At 47.8% G+C, this 19,604-nt stretch overlaps 1 protein-coding gene across 3 annotated transcripts in view; it reads right to left on the bottom strand.

The window, feature by feature from the left end:
• Positions 1-19,604, bottom strand: part of TMEM255A (transmembrane protein 255A) — a 32,062-nt gene that overhangs the window by 5,215 nt on the left and 7,243 nt on the right. Inside the window, exons 3-8 of one of the 3 annotated variants that reach the window (XM_068956636.1) lie at positions 16,903-16,965; positions 9,031-9,120; positions 6,988-7,050; positions 5,848-5,936; positions 3,378-3,540; positions 1,898-2,041 (exon numbers count right to left, since the gene is read on the bottom strand). In XM_068956636.1, the coding sequence (XP_068812737.1) occupies positions 1,898-2,041; positions 3,378-3,540; positions 5,848-5,936; positions 6,988-7,050; positions 9,031-9,120; positions 16,903-16,965 (612 nt within the window). The remainder of the gene's footprint in view (positions 1-1,897; positions 2,042-3,377; positions 3,541-5,847; positions 5,937-6,987; positions 7,051-9,030; positions 9,121-16,902; positions 16,966-19,604) is intronic. The other 2 variants (XM_068956637.1, XM_068956638.1) reach the window with 2 other exon arrangements.

Genomic DNA, 19,604 nt, shown 5'->3' with positions numbered 1-19,604 from the left:
CCAGCTGCTCCACAAGGGAAGGTGAGCTGGGAGCGGAGCACGATAAGGCAGGCGTGAGCACCAACCTCGACAACAAGGAGCCGGGACACAGAGCGGCAAGTCTGCGTCCAGATCAGGGCCACAGTCTGTAGTCAGGGTCAGACACGGCCCACTGATCGGCCAGCAAGCTCATAGTGATGAGGTACATCTGAGGGCAGGCCAGGAAGCCAACCTGGCGGGTCTGGGTCTGGGTCTGGGTCCAGGTCAGACTCATGGAGGCAGGTGCAGACGTAGCTGCTGCACAGCTGCAGCGTAGCACACACCAAGACCAGCACTAAGGCCTCAGCTTAAAAGCAGTTCCCAAGAGCAAGGAAAGGCAGGCTCTTGCTTCTACTTTTCTTCACAACAGCAAAGGAGCTGCCCTTGGACTCAGGCAGCTACACCCTGTAACCTAGCCAACTCAACTCGGAGATGGGGGGCGCTCTCTGTGCCCTGACACTCAGTTAACGCTTTCATGCAGGCCCTCTTGTTTCTTGGATAATCAGCAGGGCTCAGGCTTCGACTGGCTTTTGAAGCAGCCAATTCTCACTTTCAAACTTTGATTACCTTACGCTAGGCCCAGCTTTTGTGCCAGCAACTAAACCAAAACGTGTGTGTTACCACTGCAATGAGACACAGAGACTCAACTACCTTCCATCTGGCCAGCTGAGATATAAGCACCAGGAGACCCCTAGTTGTCCTTTTAGTTGAAAAGCAGGGCAAATCCACCCATGCTGAGCTCTCTGCTGGTTTGGCTGCAGTACAGACAAACCCAGAGTTAAACAGGACTTACTATCAGCTGAGTGTCTGACAAGAGAGCTCAGCAGTAGAGCTTGCTTTGCTATACGCTATGGTTGGCACCCTTATAACTGTGGAAAGTTATACAACACAGTTGACAGTCCCAGGCTGCACTAATATCAAAGATGGGTCACAAATCTGTACAAACAAGTTCTAGATATTCTGATGTTGGAAATGTTCAAACATTTCCAGGAGGCCCTGACAACAGAGTTGTCCTGTGGCACTACCAGTAACGACAGAAAGGTTTAGATCCAAGTTACCACTAGGCATGGCTCTGAGGAAGGAGGTTATTAGCGTCTGTCTCTGTGGCTATTAGAGACCACATCTCTTAGCTGATGTCCAAGAGCTTAAGCATTTGTTAATTAAAAACATCTCCAGTCACGATGGTTGCAAAGAAAACGTATGATGTGTTAAATCAGTGTTACCACCATGACAGAAGAACTGAGGTGGGAACTCCCCATCTGCTTCAAAAAGGGAAAACTCAGAAGCCGACAGCAAAATTCAAACAACAACACTGTTTCTAACTGTACTGCTTCATAATTCAGATGCGAAAGGGCTGCATTACAAGGTTGAGGTGAAGTTTGCAGGGAGCAACTGGATCTTTTCTTAGGCCAGCTGAAGTGTGTGGGGGGGGAAAAAAAACAGAACTTTTCAGTCACATAGATGTCTTCAGAAACTCAAAGAGCTTGTTCCCAAAAGCTTATCTGTCTCTCAGGCACAGCAGTTGGTCTTATAAAAACGAGTACCTGAACATCTTGCTTTGCCTCTACCCTCAGAGTGTCATGGTTGTCACAGGCACTGCCTATTTTTAATGTGGCCTCTCCCAGTGAACGGCAAGGGAGGCAAGGGAGTAGCATGTTCTGTTGCCTTCTCTTAGAGAGGGGCTCTCAGAAACACACTGTCTTGGTAAGAAGGAACGCAGCCAAGGATCAGTGGCTAGCAGGAAAGATTTGGTATTCTCTGCATGAACAGAAAAATTAAGCTATGTAAACGACACGGGAAGTTAGCCCTCCAGAATTTGCAGACTGGGCTACGTTTAACCCTGTAGCTAAGTAAGAAAACATCCTGTATTGTTCCGTACCTGGAAGTCATAAGCGGAGTAGGGAGGCAAATGAGGAGTGCTGTGGTAGTAGGTGTTGTAAGATGTCACCTGTGGCCTTGAATAATAAGATACTGAAGGATGCGCATTTTCAACTGTACAGTTCAGCGTAGGGAGGGAGGGAGTCTGTTAAAACAAAAAGAGAATCTCAGGCTGCTAACCAGAACCTCTTCAGAGTCACAGAAAACTGAGAGCTGAACGAAAGCAGAAATGATTTAATGGAGCAGAGCGTATCTTTAGGGCCCAGTTCTGCTGAACTAACAACTGGCAATCCAGTTTCGTCTTAGGCAGCAGGCAAGTCTCGCGGTCATTTCATTCTTTAGCCATCCACTGTCTCCTTCTAGATTCACCAGAACAAGCCTGGCAATAGCCCAGTGCATGCTAGTACTGAGGCAAAATGACTGTTTAGAATGAATTTTCACAAATAGCAGAAAGAAACCATTAATTTTGATTACTTTTATTTACTGAATTTTGAGATCAGCATATTTCAACTCCTCTTGTACACAGACACTTCTGTGCATCTTTTTTGCAGTTTTATAGCCTGTCTGGTGTGGACCAAATCTCAAAAGACCACAATATACAGCTGGGGACGTGCCTCGTATTTTGTTTGGGAAGATTCTGGTGGGTTTGAAAAAAAGTGTAGGAAAGTTCATAATTCTAAAATAAGGCACATTTGCCAAAGAGCCCAAGATTTAGTTGCAACAAAAATATATTGTCAGGATAACATATGCTCTTTTCTGGGCATCTTATTTCTTATTATTCCAAATCAGTCAGAAGGGACTGACTGAAAACCCAAAATTCATCTACTGAACGTTCAGTTTCCCCCTTGATTTGTCCTCTGCCGAACACAAAACGTATAGAAGGTAACAAGGAGTCTGCCTGAGCGAGGGTATTTCAAAACTCACACTGTCAGAACAGCATTTCTTTCATCATTTGAAGCTTGAAATCTCTTACCTGGCTCCAGCCCGCAGTTCAGTTTCTCAAATTTTGCACCATAAGGAAACTAGACAGAAAGTTTCAGCCAAATAGGGCTGTGTAAGCATACTGTAAAACGCAGAACTCTACCACTGCTATAAAATCATCAACTCATGAGCACCCATCACTGCCAGACATTTTCTTTCAGAAGGTCAATGCCATGAAAAGAAAGATCAGTTTTTAAGAAACAGCTCATTTTTATTCCTGGTATTGCCAACACTTCTGAGAAGATTCATTTTGAAAATGCAATTTCCCATTTCTCTTCATCTTTTCTAATTGCGTTCAGGTGGTGACACCAGATCAGAAAACTGAATCATTTTCACTTTCTCCTTACAGTTATTTCATGCCCTTCTTCCTGGCCTGACTGCAGTGACGCGTAAGTGATTGTCTTTGAAATAGCTGTTCTAGCTGTTGTCATGATTATTTTTAAGAAACAATTTGCCCCATTTGTTTCCTTTAATGTATAGGGAAACTGGTACCATCTTACCATGTCTTTAAAGCCTCCAAGTATCGCTGCTGTAATGATCCCTAGGAACAGCCCAACTATGTTCAAAATTGTTGCGGACCAAAGCAAGTGGTAAAGGTGGATGATGTCCTGGCAGCTGCTGACATCAATATATTCATAGTAGCCTCCAGAGATCTCTACTCTGCTGGATTAAGAAATAGTAACAGTAAAAAAAATGCACCAGGCAGTAAAATCTAAGCAATTCTACTGGACAGTAAAACGCATTCTGCAATTTACTGATAGCCTGGACCTAACTTCTGAGGGAAACGGGTTAAAGCCTGCTAAGATTCCATCCTTGAGGCATCTGAGATCTCCCTGCGTGACAGTGGTAGAAGAGACTTGGCTTGATTCACAAAACAAACAAGTCCTGCAAGCCCTCCAAATGCCAAAATGCCCTTGAGTCTGAATTTGCTTCTTATTTCTATCATCTGAAATCTCCTCAGAGCCAGACCTTCACCTCAGAGGCTTCCCAAGCGTTTTATAACCAGTCCTGGAGTCACCCAGGGAAATCAGTCCACATCCTGAGGAACGGCAGTTGTCCCTGAAGGGCACAACACCAGCAGCTTCTTGCAGTGACAAGAGCAGCTGGGTGGGACAAGAGCACAGGACAGCACAGCTGGCCTCCTGGAAGGGCAGGGCCTGGCCACGAAACATGGCTTTCTTGGCCCTCCCTGCTCCAGGTACCCACCCTTTGCAACTCTATAATGGCATGAGCTGGCAGGACCCTTGGGACCCTGGCTGAGGTCCTTCTGCTAACATTTTAAAGCTTTTCCGTATGTATAAAAGAGACAGAGAAAACTCAGTTGAATCGTATTTAGGAATGAATCATTATTTTGGAATAGGGAGAGTAGCTCTTGCCAACATGTGGGCCAGAGTCTGACACGCTGGATTCTTCAGTAATGACTTCTCTCTGATTGCCACTTGGGGGAACAGACTGGCTTTTGGCGTAGCATACCAGATGAAGTGGACTACAGCAAAAAACCCTCAAGAAAACACACATCTCAGGAGCAAACAATTCTAAGGGCTTATGAATGACTTATCTCCCAGTTCACATTTGGGGTGAGGCTCAAACCACACAAGGCCTTTGAAAAAACTAAGAAGAACTGGCTCATATTTAAGGTCAAGAAGCAGGAGCCTGGAAACCAAAAGATCCAGGCTCAGCTCCCCAGCAGACTCCCTGTAAGGCCTGCACGAACCTGCACCCTTTCACCTGCAACCCTAAGTTAAGCTAAGCTTAGGCACCCTTTCACAAGGGCCATTCTCCTTCCCTCATTACTAAATTTGAGTTTCTTCTTCCTTTTTTTTGTTTTTTTTTTTTTTTTTGTATCATTTGTGTGGCACCAGGCAAGATTAAGATCGTAACAACTGATGCAAGAGAAGGCAAAATGAGTCAGAGGCAGGACCCTGAACCAATCTGATTTAAAAAAGAACGACGATACGGAACAATTACAAGCATTTCTACTCCTGTGACTTCTCTATGCATTATTCCTTCCAGTTAGTAAATAGAAAAGTGTTCGGTAAACTGTCCAAGGACTGTATGAGTTTCACCCCTCTGCAGTGGTTAGTGCAGAAACAAAGTCCTACAGGCCAGAGATCAGGGATTACCCTTCCCAACACACCAAACCACCCTGCCCCAGCAGCATTCTTTGATCTAGCCTCCGCCACAGTCAGTGATGTAAGTGGGGGCCAGCCCAACTAAGTACCATCAGAGATATTAAGGCTTAAACAGCCCTAGGCAAGAGACAGCACTAAGAAAAATCAATTCACTGCTGCCAAAAATCAATTGGCTGCTGACACACATTAGACACTTCAAACGACATGCTGCAGTGCATGCTCTAAGTTAAGCTAAGCTTAGGCACATTAGCCAGATTTAATGATAGTATGATCACCATGCTGTAGTGTTCTACTGGTAACTACCCTCCTGACTCATCTCTGTAAAGTGCCGATACGCTTTTCAGCCTTTTGTGACCACGAAAAGACGTTCACCGGGCAGAGACGAAACTGATTATGAGCATGCAGGTGGCCCTAGCCTCGGAACTTTCCTCCCTGCTACTAGGGGTGCAGGACGAAATAGCAATGAAGAAGAGTATCCCAGTTTTTATACCTTCAGTCTTCTGCAACAAAATAAAACCCAATGAAATAGTGGTGCCAACAGAGAAGGAAGTGCCAGAACTCCTGTCCTCTTCAGTTTTCCAGCTGGGCTGGCTCGTAGCATGCTCACATGTAGTTGGGGTGACTTCAGCGTATTTCATAGACCTCTTTACTCTTACTTGCTCACTCTTTCACTGGGAGTCTTGCGGCAAGCAACCACAATGTAATTCCTCTTCCTACAACAGCTGGCATTAACAAATACTTTGTTCAGGCCTTATCCTGGCCATTCAAACACCAGTAAACCAGCATGACCAGTGCTTGCTCTTCCCATGGCCAGGAATGGTATTTTTAGCTTACTCACTTTCCACAGTTGTACAGGTCACAGCAGAAGCAGGTGTTGGTTTTTATTTTGGGTGTGCAGGGTGCACGGCGTTGTGGGTGACAGATTGCCTGTGTGAATTCAGAAGAAATGCACAGAGTATACACATGAGGATACAACCACCACACACAGTTTCTGCTGCTATTTAGCCTGTTCTATATGCAGATTTTGCACTGGTAACAAGACCAGCCCCAGGTCTTGCAGGTATCTAGCAGTACAGCTCCTATGAAGTATACAGTTACACAGGAATAAAGATGCATTAGACTGGAACAGACCACCCTTCCTCCCACCATGGGAAGTCACAGGTAAGCACACACCTGCATAGGAAGGGGGTTGTGCAACTTTTACAAACAGGCAAGACCTTGCTGAACTAAAACTCTTCCTCAGATAGTAACTTAGGGACAAACTGTTGTCAGTAGGATGATACCAACTGAAAGAAAAATTCCCATGTTGGCAAACAGTTGGAAGTAAAGAGATCACTTGTCTGCTTGTGGGTAGTAACTCTCAAGTGCGCATGGGAGGGCCCAAAAGAAAACGGACCCTACCAGTGCCACTGGGTAGTACCTATTTCGCGCCTCAAGCAGATATTTCAATTTGGAATATAGTGGTTATTCAAAAACACTCAGAAACTTGGGCAGAAAATCTCAGAGGGACTCCCAGAACAGAGCAAAGGTGGTCAAAGATACCCATACACGCGTTACCACTACATGGCAGGAACATCTGCTCCTGCCTGTCTTCTCTTTAGAGAAGCTGTTAGACAGCAGAGGTGTGGAGGAAGATGTATGCTCTTAATATATTCAGAAATTACTGTTGTCTGGACTCTCAATCCACCATCCTGCTCCTGTAATGTATGGACCACTGAAGATCTACAGAAACTGGCGCATTTTTCTCTCCCATTGCCTCCTCTCTGCCAGCTCCTTTATTAACATGGCTGTGCCACATACGGAGCAAGACACACACTGACTCTCCCAGCACTCCGCTCCCTCCCAGGCCCCGTCTCCCACCAGCCCCTCGAGTCGCAGAACTTTGGGACACCACAGCAACAGCCTGGCAGCTGGTTTCTCCACCTGCAACACAAAGCCAGGCCCTTCAAGGAGACAGTGCAGTAAAGCCTGCTCTCACCTCTGGTGGAGTTGTACTCTTGGAATAATACTGACATCGTCCTGCATACAGCGGCCTCAGATCCTGCCAAAGAAAAAGGACTAGACTTAGCATTGCATTAAAATCAAAACCGGAAATGGCAAGCATGCTGCCGGCTAGCTGGTCTGGGCAGACGGGCCCTGCTCTCGCATCAGGACCTGAATGCAGTAGCTTTTCAGTAACCTGGCAGCCTCCCCCGGCCCCAGATCATTTTTAACTCTGATCTTTTGAAGCATGTGTGTGTTGAAGTTAACATGGGAGCAAGAGGCTCTTGAGCTGGCCTCCTCTGGGTGAGGGCACAGCCACTCTGAACTGAATTATTCTTTCCTCATTTCCCCAGACACATCCCAGGGCTGCCCAACATGTTCCTGGGGATTCTTCGTACTGACTCATAACAAGCTGACACTAAATTGTTGGCAAATTTGTCTTTCTGGGCTCCTGAGGGAATTGTGGGAAAGCTCTGGGGGAAGATCAGTGGCTCAGGCTGCAAACAACGTGCATTGAAGTCTCACTTAGGGGCAGCCTGTACCCCAGGCCAAAACCTCAGAGAAAGCAATACTAAATTGTATTAGGGTCAGCGAGGACGGTGGTAGCTGCCCTCCTCCTGTGCACGCTTGTTAATGCTCCACGGAGACAAACCTTTGCTCAAGGCCCTTCCTGTGAGCAGTCAGACTTGCTCTCTGGGCGTCTGATCCAAAGTTTATGGTGGCAAGCCACGGCAGCAGCAGGCGAAAGGGAACACTATGTGCTTGTGTGGCAGGAGCACATCTCTAGCGAGACGATGACATTCTTGGACGGTTAGCAGGTGAAGTGAGGCCAAAAGCATGTTCATTAATCCAGAGGCAGAAACCAGAGCCCTCGTCATTCCAACTGCACAGCTCTCGCTGCCGCAGACACACAAACATCCCTGTGGCTGGCAGGGAGGAAGTGCCAATTCACACCGCTACCCAGCCCACGAGGTCAGCATCCATAATCACGGAGCAACTCTGCGGGGCTCATACTCATGGGGCCAGGATCAGCCAGGAGTCAAAAAGAGCTTCACATTTTTATCAGGGCTAATGCTTCACACGCCCTTGAAACAGGGGTCAGAGATGGCCAAGACCTGCTCGTCACAATCAGACAGACAGCGACCTATCACGCAGCTGAGCGGAGCTGCCCTCTGCTCTGTCAGCAAATCCTGCCGTCAAGTCATCTTTCTACCATTTGGACACTTAGCGGCAGGAAACAGAAGTCTGCTTTACAAGGAAGAATAAAGAGCCAGCTGACACGTGGAATTTCCATGTCATGGGTAATTCTCACCTTCCAAAATTCCTTTCCGTTCTGTCTGCAAATGAACCCCAAATCTATTTTTTAATACCATTTCACCAAAAATTCAAAAAACAATGGGAACCAAACAGCAGAGATGTGGAAGATTAAAAAAAAAAAAAAGTCTGTTTACAGTTATACATTTCAATTTAAAACTTGAAACGGAATTGTGATTTTTTTCACTTTTATAGCAATATTTTGAGATGTTTGCATGTCCCACCGTACTTGTGATTGGTCAACACAGCAGTAGCTCATGTATTTTTAAGTCATTGAATGGAAATTTAGAACCGGCTGGAAGTGTTTCCTGCTTAGTCTAACACTTCAGTGAGCTTCATATCAGAATGCTTCATTCTACTACAGCATACAGTAGTTCAATTAGTACTAAGAACTGCTTCTACTAAAAATAGGATGAATGTTACTGCTTGCACACTGTCACTTTGCAATACTCATAATTCACATTATACCTTGTAATTTTGAGACTTGCATAAAACAGTACACAAAAACACTAAAGCAAGGTGTTAAGATCTTAGTGCTTACTGCTCATTCCAAAATATTTTTGTAAACCTGATACGTTTCCCTGAACTTTTTGATTGAAGACAGCATTCAGCACATGACATATATTTACAAAGTTTGATGCGGTCTGATGTGGAACGTAGACACAACATTTGTCTTCCTTGAGTAAAAGCATTGCAGGACCCTTGTTCTCCTGGGAGCACTTACTATGTGTCTGGCAGCAAAGACACCATCTACTATGGCACAGCAGAACGCAGCAATGACGCCAAAGCTGATGAAGACGATCGATGCAACCAGCTGAGAAAGGAAAACAAAGCAGAGCATCATCTGCCTCTCCACAACCAAGTGTTTCATGCCCTTTCCACAAGGATTTATAAACCACAGTCGATAAGCCCTCAAGCAATCAATGGCCCAAATGTTTGCCCAGGCTGCACAGAGTCGTCTCATTGAAATCAATAGGATGCGTGTCTCCAAGGAAAGTCTGTCCTTAAGTGGAGGTAGAGGCATTGCAGCAGGAGTAGCAGCATCTCGCCAGACAGGTTCTCTGGGGAACTGATACTGTAACGTAAGTTCATCCATGAGTCCCAGGTGCTAAGCTTAGGCTGAGGATATACTGGCTGCTGCTGTCTTTAACTCTTCCCTGGAGAGAAAGGCGGAGTTTTCTTCTCCCTCCACCCCAGAGAGCTGCCATGAGAGCTGCTCACTATTTCAGCCCACAAACCATATTAGCTTCTGCTGAAGCCAGCATGGGCCACAAGATCTCAGTGACTGTTAGGGCTGAGCTCTAGCACAGCGATGGACTGAGGGTAGTAACTTCTTCAGGTGGCAGGAAAAGAGGTGGGTGCACAGCCTGCGTACCATAGGAGGGCTTTGCCCCAGCAGCCAAATACGGATTTACAGAGTTGCCTCTCACGTTTTATTCCTATGACAAGAGAACTAAAATGTGCTGCCTCTTGTTCCTGAATGCATTCACCACCCTACCTAGTCTATAGGTCAACTATAATGCTGTAAGAACACAGGACCTTTTTGCATGGGAACCTCTGCGGTGGGGCTGGGCATTCAGGAAAGCAGGCATATGCACAAAAACATGAGGCAGCCTACAGCCTCCCTGCAGCCCAGCGAGGCTCCTCTGTGCCACTTAACCAGAGCCAGGCCCTGAAGGGATGCTGCAGCGACAGCCCATGGGGCCTCCCAGCTTGGAGGCGTCGCAAGAATAGAGCTCCTCTTCTTCATCTCAAGGAGGGAAGTCAGACATGCCTCATCCTCCTTTGCTAACCCCATCCCGCCAGTTTTTAAAATGAGGACTAAAGCAGTCAGGAAATAAACCAACAACGCTCAACCTGCAACCCAGACCAGCAAAATGAGAAGTCTCCACTCCCGCTACCCTGCTTTAAAACCCCCTGCTGCATAAGCGCCTTCAGTTGGGAGCAATCACATACAAATGCTGATGTGACCTCTCCTTGTTCCCGTGTTGCAGCTCAGCCTCTGCCAAAACGCTACAGAGCGCCTCTCCACATGCGCAGAGCTCATGATGCTGATCACCACCTTGCCAAAACACCGCCAAGGATATTAACAGGCCTGCGGAGGGAAGGCAAGCACAGCATTCAAATCCGACTCGCTTCCAGTGTCTGCAAGGCCTCCTTGGCACCAGCCACTGCGGTGTCACATCTCGTGTTGTGCTAGGAATGAGTCCCCTCTACCCAATGTCGGAGTTATGTCACGGGTCCTAAATATCAGGGGTTTGTCTAAACTGAACGGAAGGGAGACACTGAACAGAGAGACCAAAAGAAGGGGGTCACCGAGGGGTGAGAGGATTAGTTCGTCTGTACTTAACTTTGGCCATCCAGACAACACAGCCCCGCAGACAGGGTCCCAAACAAAGACATAGCTTGGGGAACAGCAGCATTTCCCTTTACAGAGTTGAAAGCTTTAGTAGGTTTTTCCCCCGTGGTTTTTCACTCTAGCGATGCACCTCCAATTGCTGATCTCTGGCAGCCGTTCAGAACAGGTTCTCCACAAACACAAAGGTGATTTTGGTTTAAACAAACAAACAAACAAAACTTTGAGCAACAGTAAAAAACAACAACATAAACACAAAAATAACACCTAGCCCGGCCAGCACGCTGACAGGTACCTTGGGTCTTCTGGCATGGTGCGTATTTGTTATAGAGATCCAGGTGCTGAAGGTACGGGACCACTTCAAAATCTCAGTCCCTTTCACTACACAAGGATCTAGTCCTCAGGAAGATAAGCCAAAATCTTTGATAACACAAGCCAGAAAGGACCCTAACTGCATTTTTAAAGTATCTTAGCATTTGTAAGTTAACCACACCATTTTCACCCAAACTCCCTCCGTGAGAAGGGTGCTTACCAAGAGCTGACGTCATTGTCTTCCCCCCCCCCCTTGCTGCAGACCCCCTGGCCAGCCGTGTGCTCGCAGGCAGGGGCTCGGCAGGTCCCTGCCCATTCAGGCTCCTGCCTGCCAACATGATCCTGAAAAAAACAGGTTATTTCTCTATCTGAAACACCCTTTTTCTCTCCCACTGGCAGAAGTGGTTCTCAGGGAGAGCAGAAAACCCCCAAAGGCCCTAGAGAAGGCAGGAGTGAAGCAGGGCTTTCTTTCTCGCTCTCTGCAGATGATGTGAAACAGGCACAGGAGGTTGTCTCCCGGGGGCATGAATCAACCACAGCAACTGCGGAAGCAGCACTGCGGGGAGCTTGGACACATTTGCATCCATCCTGTCCACACAAAAGCAGGCCCAGGGCCAGAATTTGTCCGTCTGCTAGACCGATATTACCAAATAACAGCTCGCACCATAACCAGCGCCCGCGTAAGGCGTCTGTTGGAACTGGAAGAAAGGCAGCGAGACAATGCAAACGGCTGCAGTGGAGAGATCCGCGAGAGACAGCGAGCGGGCAGCTAGCCACAGACCCAGCCACTCGGGCCCCACCGCGGGGGACTCTGACGGCAGCAAAGCACAGAGACGTGCTGCTCGGTTCGCTCTGATCGCGCAGCCGAGAGGCACCTCTGCGGCAGGGCGCTCACAAAGGCGAGGGCAGGCAGCCGTCACCCCTCGGCCCCCAGGACGCAGCCCTGCTCCGGGGAGCCGCTGCCCACAAGCAGAGTAATGAGCACGCCCCACCAGATGCCTTGCTGTTAGCCAGACTTGTAAGTGGAGCAGCTTGTGCAAGGCCAGCACCAAAACCTGTATGACAGGAGACTGGCAGAGCTGGGACCCGCAGCTGACTCCTGGAGTGTGCTACCACACATTTGAATGATGCAAGATCAGAGAGGGAAATTTAAGAGAAAACAGGAGGCTAATAAGGCAGAGAGGGGGTGAGATGGAATAAGGGCATAAGAGGGGAAGAGGAGCCAAAGAAACTGAACAAGGGGGCTCAAGTGAGCGCAGGGGACCGAGGAAACGCTTGCTTGTGTTTCTCCTCCCACAAATACATCAGAGAGGCCTAAAAGATGCTTCATACGGTTCCCCCAGGGCAGCCAGGAGGTGGGCTCTGGTGGCGGAAGGGAGGCGTCCGTGGCACTGGGAAGGATCAGGGAAAAACCTCAAACTCATCAGAGGGGGAAGGAGACGTTTCTGCATCCCGCAGTTAGGGCCTGAGGAACCAGGGACAGCCCCTGCCATCCTCCAGCAATGTCCACGTACAGATCAGGCCAACTCAAGCAGCAAGAGCGAAGGTGCAGGAGGGCTCGCTTGGGGCAATGGGACAGTTCCTGCACAATCGCTCAATTCCATTAGTTTCAAAAAGGGAGAAAATAAAGTAGTTTTCTACATGAAGCAAAATATCCAAGACTTACACTGCCCCACTGCAAATAAAGACCGCAGCAGCAGTTAGAGCAGATTGTAAAATTAATCCCATTAGCATACAAACAAGTTACTGTCACTAGCAACAAGCTGCTATTGCGGAGCGTCAGGTCCTGCGCTGGGAACCTGCTGTTTCCGTTAGCTGCCAACACCAGCCTTTCCTCCCCACTCAGACCCAGTGCACGCCCAGGTCTGGAACACAAACACAAATCAATTTTAACAGTTACACCGATTCACTACTATAGCCAGTGAAACCACAAAACGCGAGAAAGCTTCTCCTCAGCTTCTTACAGTCTCTGTGGAAGGGATGGTTTTTATGGCCTAGGTTATTCTGTACAAACTGCAGCTTTTCTCTCTACTTCCCTTTGTGTCATACATGCATGAAAGAGGATATTCTCCCTCCATAGCATGATTCCTGGAGGGGGGAAGCGAGCCAAAAACCCAGCAGAGACAACAGGGTTTTTTTGCTTACCCCCTTGCAGACAGGAGCCGCTGAAACGATCCTTTAAAAAGCTACAGAGTTAATGATGATACTTTCGTAACAGCTCCACCTGCACTAGGATCTAAGGATGTGGTGTTGGAAACCGGCTTGCCAACTTTACATAAACGAAATTTTCTCACTCTCAGCTGGAGAAAAAGCAGCCTGAAAATCAAATACTGAAAATTTATGAGACAGTGAAGAAAACCAGAAGGCAAATTAAAACATACAAATGCACGTTAAAAATCGCATGTTTTCCAACTAATCTCATTATTTGTCAACATGAATTTTGCCTTGGAGTCGACAATACTGTTGTTACAAGCACAAGTCCCTTTTAAGAGCCATGTAACATTAGCTATCTGTCTTAACGCACGTAATTCCCACCAAAACCAGTTACTCAGCGCAGAATTCAGACGAGGAAAGACAAACTGGTTTTGGATAACGTAGGAGCCATAAAACAGGAGCGTTCTGCGCAGAAGTTCCCTTTGGGCCGCGCTCCAGCAAGACATGGGCCATGAAGCTGTCGGTAATCACTTTTCCATGGCAGGGATGACTGTTACGAAGCAATGTAAAGTGCTGACTTGTCATGCGAAAACTGCTGACCACGTAGCTGCCGCACGAAGCAGACCTGCCTGCGAGGCTGGCGGGCAGCCCGGCTGTGCCTGCGCGGGCGGCCAGCCGCCTGCCGAGGAAGCAGCTCTGCTGCGCGCCCTCCCTTGCTTGGACAAGCGGGAAGCGCAGACACATGGCACGGAAGGCAATGCGCTGCGGTGGGAAAAACCAGAGAGGTCTGTTTCTGCCAGCAGACTGGAGAGAATTAAGGGGTGCCGGTTCAGGTTAGTTCGCCCTTTAGCCAAACTGGCTCAGTCGATTCCTCACAATCCCCAGCCAGCTTACGGGGAAAACGCACGCGAGAGCACAGCTGCGCAAGCTGCGTTTAGCTCTTCCTGCCACCGCTACGGGGTGACTGAGTAATAAGCAACACCCAGACTGACTTTTACTAAACTAGCACCCCGGGAAGCTCACAGAAACAAAAAAAGAATCCTGCACTGCTCGCCGTATTACAGAAACATGTAACGGGGAAAAAATGCCATTGTAAAACTGAGTGCTCCCGGGTAAGAAGGAGACATGACTAAAGTCGGGGGACAACGAGTGACGGCTATTCGATGCCGTCTCCGTCGATGCCGCCAGCCTGCAAACCTAGAAGGCCCTGATGCAATCTGCGCAAAGCTGGTCATGCATACTTTGCAGGAAGGGGCACAAAATGATTCAGAGATGAAAAGAATAAACTCTGGTTACCCAGGGCTTTTTGGAAAACAAACAAACAAGTCAAGTCCAAGTCACGCTGCCATTTATGGGCGGTCCTGTGAAGAACGCAGGACTCTGATATGCTGCTAATACCGGATGAGCTAGAGGCCTGGAAATTCTGTTAAGACAGAAGAAATGGGACACGCTGCTCTTGCACAGCCAGAGAGGAAAAAAAGGAGAGGAAAAAAAAAAACAAAAACAGGAAACGCACCTACCCACGGCCCTGTCTGACCATGGGAAGGGAAGTCTTCCTCTCCACCGGGTCTGCCTCACCTGCTCCCCCCTGCCATTGCTCTGCTCTGCAGGCAGCACATTATTTGAAAAGCAAAGAGCAGAGTAGCACAGCACTGCCCAGCCTCTGGCTTAGCAGAGGCAGGAATTTCTCTAGACTACCTCTGCAGCTCGGCCAAGTTGCCTGAGCCTCGGTTGGCAGCACACCCTGCTATTTGATCCCTGAGCCTCTCCACGAAGGCAGCTCCATCACTGCAAAAGCATGCAGCAGTGCTGGGCGAGCTCGACAGGCTGCAGGGACAGGCAGCTGCAGTACAGAGCCCGCCCCCCCAGCAACCTTCACACCAGGAAGGCTCGAAAGATCTCGGCGCCAAAGGATGAGGCAGCCACTGGGGAGGAAGACGGCAGCCGCTGTTGGAGGGTTAGTCACGCTGAGACAGGAGCCAGGCATGTCCATCCGGCTCTCCAGGAGCGGGACTGCACATCCGCACACACTACCTCCGGCCAGCCGCATGCACCGAGCAGAGAAGACAGGCTAGAAAAAGCCTGAGCTTGACAGCCTGCGGTGACTGCCCCAGGCTGCTGTTAGCTTCGCCAGCTACCAGCTTCCTTTGATCTCTCTCCATCTACCCCTGTTTTTTTTTAACTAGTTTTCCCCAAAAGACTTCCCCCATGCTGAGCCCTGTAATCGACACCTCCAAGCACTACAACTGCTAAGTTCAGGCAGGGACAGGAAGAGGAGGGTTTGTGAAATAGCATCTGCAAGATGTGTCTGGGGTCATCAGAGACCCAGCCGAGTCCACACATCTCCTGTGCTTGCCAGGAGAGTGTAACCTGGGCCAGCCCTGTCCCTCACACCTCAGCACAAGCTCAGTTATATCAAGTCAGCAGTGCTGGTCTCATCTGTTTTCTGTGTTAGCATGCATCCCCTGCCCACTTGCTCCTCTCCTGAGCCCTGCTGGTCACAAGCCAGCGCCAGCTCCACAGGAGAGCCGCGCGTGAGCCCACACAGAGCTGCCCAGACAGCGGCTGCCTGGCCCCATCAGGTGAAACCCTCTTCACAGGCTGAGGAGAGAACCAGAGGCAGGGGCAGAGATGTCCACAGGTAGTGGCGACAAAGCCATAGGTGTTGCATGGGCTGTGTGGAGCTGTTCATGCGGTGGCCCCAGGGCCCTCTCCTGGTGAGGAGCAGGGTCCAGCCAAGGCCACGGCAGGTCACGCACAGACCGCCCACGGTACGCGTTGGCAACTCCTTCCAAATACGAGCTGTTACCTGTAACTGGCACAGAAGCAGAAGCATGCTGGGAGGAGGCTGAGCGCAGAGACGCTGGTGAATACACAGGCAGCCCTCAAAGCCACAACACTGAAGCAACAAGACGTTTCTTTGCCCCAGGGCTGCTGTGAGAGTTACGATATGCGTTATCTTGTCTAGCCAGCATCTTCTATGCTTTTCACATTCACAATTGCTGCGTTACAGCATGCAAAGTCTCTAGGTCTTGCTTCCCATTTCAAGAGGTGCTTGGAAACGAGGACCAGGAACATACATGCTTATCAGCAGTGCTGGGGAAGTTGGCTGCTTTTAGTTATATCATACCTCACCTTTTTCATCATGTCAATACTTCAGTGACTTATTCTCTAGACTAGACACCTAAAGCAGAGACTTCTTTAAGTACACATATCCCCACAAGGGGCTTTCTGCTGGGCCCTGCATGGCTTTCACCTCCACTCCGTGGGACTGGCTTTTACATCACCTGCTTGATCTTCTTTTCTATCCTTCAAACAGAAAGTAGCCGAAAGCAATTTTTGCAAAGCCCCAGACTGCCAGGGATTTATTTAAAAGGATTTAAAATAAATATATTTATCTTACTTGACATATTATGCATCACACACTGTAATAGCTCTGCGGAAAAGAACTGGGCATGAGTCTATGAAGTGCTGAGTCCCCTGAGAATCCCAAACACTCAATGTTGAACCCCTGAAAAATCCCATCGAGTTCAATGAGACTGTGTATAGTCACTTTGTGCCTCCATGAGTGTTAAAAATTTTAAAACTTAAAAATGTCAAGGTTAACAACTTTGTTCTCCTTAGGCTGCCAGGGACCATCTCTAGTTCTCAAGAAATATACAACATCAGCCTGGAAGGATTAGGAAAAGGAACAACGCTCTTTCTTTCTAAACAAAATTTCTTTGAGTTACGGTCAAATTTTTTGAAAAAAGTCTACAAAGTTAATGAACTTACCATTTGCCTTTTGTTTTCTATCAAGTTTGATCCAATTATTCCAAGAAATGACCCAAAACCAAGCTGGAAAATAACATATTGTTAGCATTTAAATTAGGAAGATATCCAACACATTTCACATGCAGACAGAACACAATTAAATCCAGAAGCAGCAAAAGCACATACTGTGAATGTGTGAGCACTCTTCCTTCAGCAAGGGAATTAGTGGAGTCTCTCACTAGCTAGAACTAGTCAAGTGTTTCACTTATATGACACTAAAAGCATGTGTAAAAACCAAAAGGATGAACTTGAATTCACCTCCCTCCCCATTAATGCTGAGAAATGGGTGGTGGATGAAAATACGTGTTGCTCTTTTAGAATAACCCCATAAACGTTCAGAAGCCTCCAGATGTGAACTTAGCAGGACCATACCACTACTGTTTGCAGGACCAGCCACTGGCGACCACACCAAAGGCGCGAGCAACCACTGACGTGTTTGACTCAACAGAAAATTTCTTAATGGGGAAAGATTTAGCAATCGCTTGCTTCTTGCACTCCCCCCTCATTTGCAGGGAGGGAAAGTCCTATGCACCAAGGTCTTCTACCAGAAGAGCTCACGCCAGTCCAGTGAACAGAATGAGCTAGTCCAGCAAAAGCATCTTTCCTTGCTGCTGTAACTCACAACTTTGTTTTTATTTGGCTCAGTGAAGTCAGTTAGGAGTGCAATTTCCCATCCCCTGTCTCCGCAGTCTTAAACTATTTAGCTATACTGGAGATGTTTCCAGGACAGAGTAGATCTCGGTCAGGCGAGAAACAAGAATTTTAAATCAGGAACCGTAGACCACAAGGGAAGTTCTAGAAGCACTTCTGTAACTGCTGCAACTAGAAAGGTCTTTGGTCAGCGTATAGCATATGCAGCTCCGCTTCTATAGGTCAGCAAACTGAGAAATGCTGGAAAAGTCCTACAATTGCCGTTGTTCACATTAAGCAGCCTATGCATTTATTCGATAAACTAGGGGAGGTGGTGAAGATCCAGGTGAGGATGCTAAACAACCGGCCACTTCTAAAGAAGCAGAATTAGGCAGGAAACAAGCTGCAGTGATTCAAGAATGGGCCAGCTAACCTGGAATTGATGTTGTAAGACCCAGGAACGGAAAACAAAAGTTTAACAAATCCAATATTAACAAGCAGAAACATGCACAGAGATTAGCAGACACAGACACGGTGAGAAGTTGGACTTAAATCTTCTCCCACTCTGCTTAGCTCTGTGCTATTTGGTGCTAGTGCCAAAGGTGGTAATGGGTGTAGACTCAAACAGCACAGGATCAAAGCAGAGCAGGCAATCGGGCTACTGGTTCCCAGCTGCCTGCCTTATGCTCCCTCTCAGACAATTGCTGTCCCCACATCAGGGACTGTTCAAATACCATGGCATGTAGCGTAGCAATGAAGCCAGGCACTGCTCAACATCGTGGCAGCAGGCAGACGGGGCAGAGAGCTGGGGGCACTGCTGAACTGTCCCAAATTAATCTGTCAATGCTTCTGGGCTAGACCCTTAGTAATACAGCTAGTCTTCTACTATTATTCTTTTGCTCAGCTTGGGCAAGCAACAACCCCTACCTTCCCCATGTTACGGGAGTTTTACAGATCAAAACCTGGGAGACCCAGGCATTAACGGCAACATGGGATCCAGATACTATTTTAAGTCCGGTAGTGTTTAGCAGCAGGAAAGTTGTTTGGCAACACACACACACCTAAGGCAAATGCTGAAGAAAACCATTTTGGTGCCCTCTGAGCTTGATCCAACGCGTTTAGAGAAACTTCCATGTGGTAGTTCACAGAAGAACAAACCAAAAGGTGAAAGACTGAGATAATTCAAGGTAAAAGAAGAAAGCAGAGTGAGGCTATACATCCAACGGGCAAAGACCGAATAAATCAGTGGAGTCATCCTGCATTAAAGGGAAAAACATGGTTCTTCCACTGATGGGACCAAGGGACCTTTGTTATCTGCACTGCTTGTATCACTGTTATCTGCTGGCAGAGATGATCCCCCGAGATGTCCCTCTCGAAGGAGGAGAGGATACAAATGAATGTGCTTTTCCACAGTAAAGCCTCAGGCTGATACACTTAGTAAGAAATCATTACAGAAGAGCTTTGCCAGCCAAAGCCTAAGAAAGGTCAGTCATTCGTACCGAAGCTGGAAGCTGAACCTGGGGGCAGCACGTGCGTCTCAGGAACGGCCTTTCACAAGATAACGCAGAAGAGACTTCCCAGTGAGCCTTCTTCTGCCTGTGGCCTCCAGAGAGACCTAGTCCTATATCTGAATCTGGCTGTATTGTACAGAGCTGCACAAAATTTGGTAGCCTCTACAGCTGCTGGAAGCTCTACTTCCATTATACACAGCAAGAAAGAGTTCTTGGAGCTCAAAGCCGTGACGAGAAGTCTTGAAGAATGTTTTTCTTAAAGGCTCACAACAAAAGGAAAGAACTTGTAAGCTATGACTTAAAAAGAAGCAGAATTTTTAAACTAGCCTCTCAGTCTGTGAGCCTCACTCCCATAGAGGTGTTTGACCTCTGCGCCCAACTGTTACTTTTGCCTGCGAAGCATCACCATTGCAGCCTGCGCTTCTCTGGCCGTAAGTAAGGCCATATGTATGTTGTTTCTTGTGGAGGCACAGCTTAGGTGCCTACAGAAGTAGTTGTGAAGGTGTCGGCCAGCAGTGAAGG

Source organism: Struthio camelus, chromosome 11 (assembly GCF_040807025.1).
Source record: "Struthio camelus isolate bStrCam1 chromosome 11, bStrCam1.hap1, whole genome shotgun sequence".
NCBI classification, from domain to species: domain Eukaryota; kingdom Metazoa; phylum Chordata; class Aves; order Struthioniformes; family Struthionidae; genus Struthio; species Struthio camelus.
The sequence above is the reverse complement of the archived record's forward strand: the minus strand, read 5'-3'. Positions and strand labels throughout refer to the sequence as shown.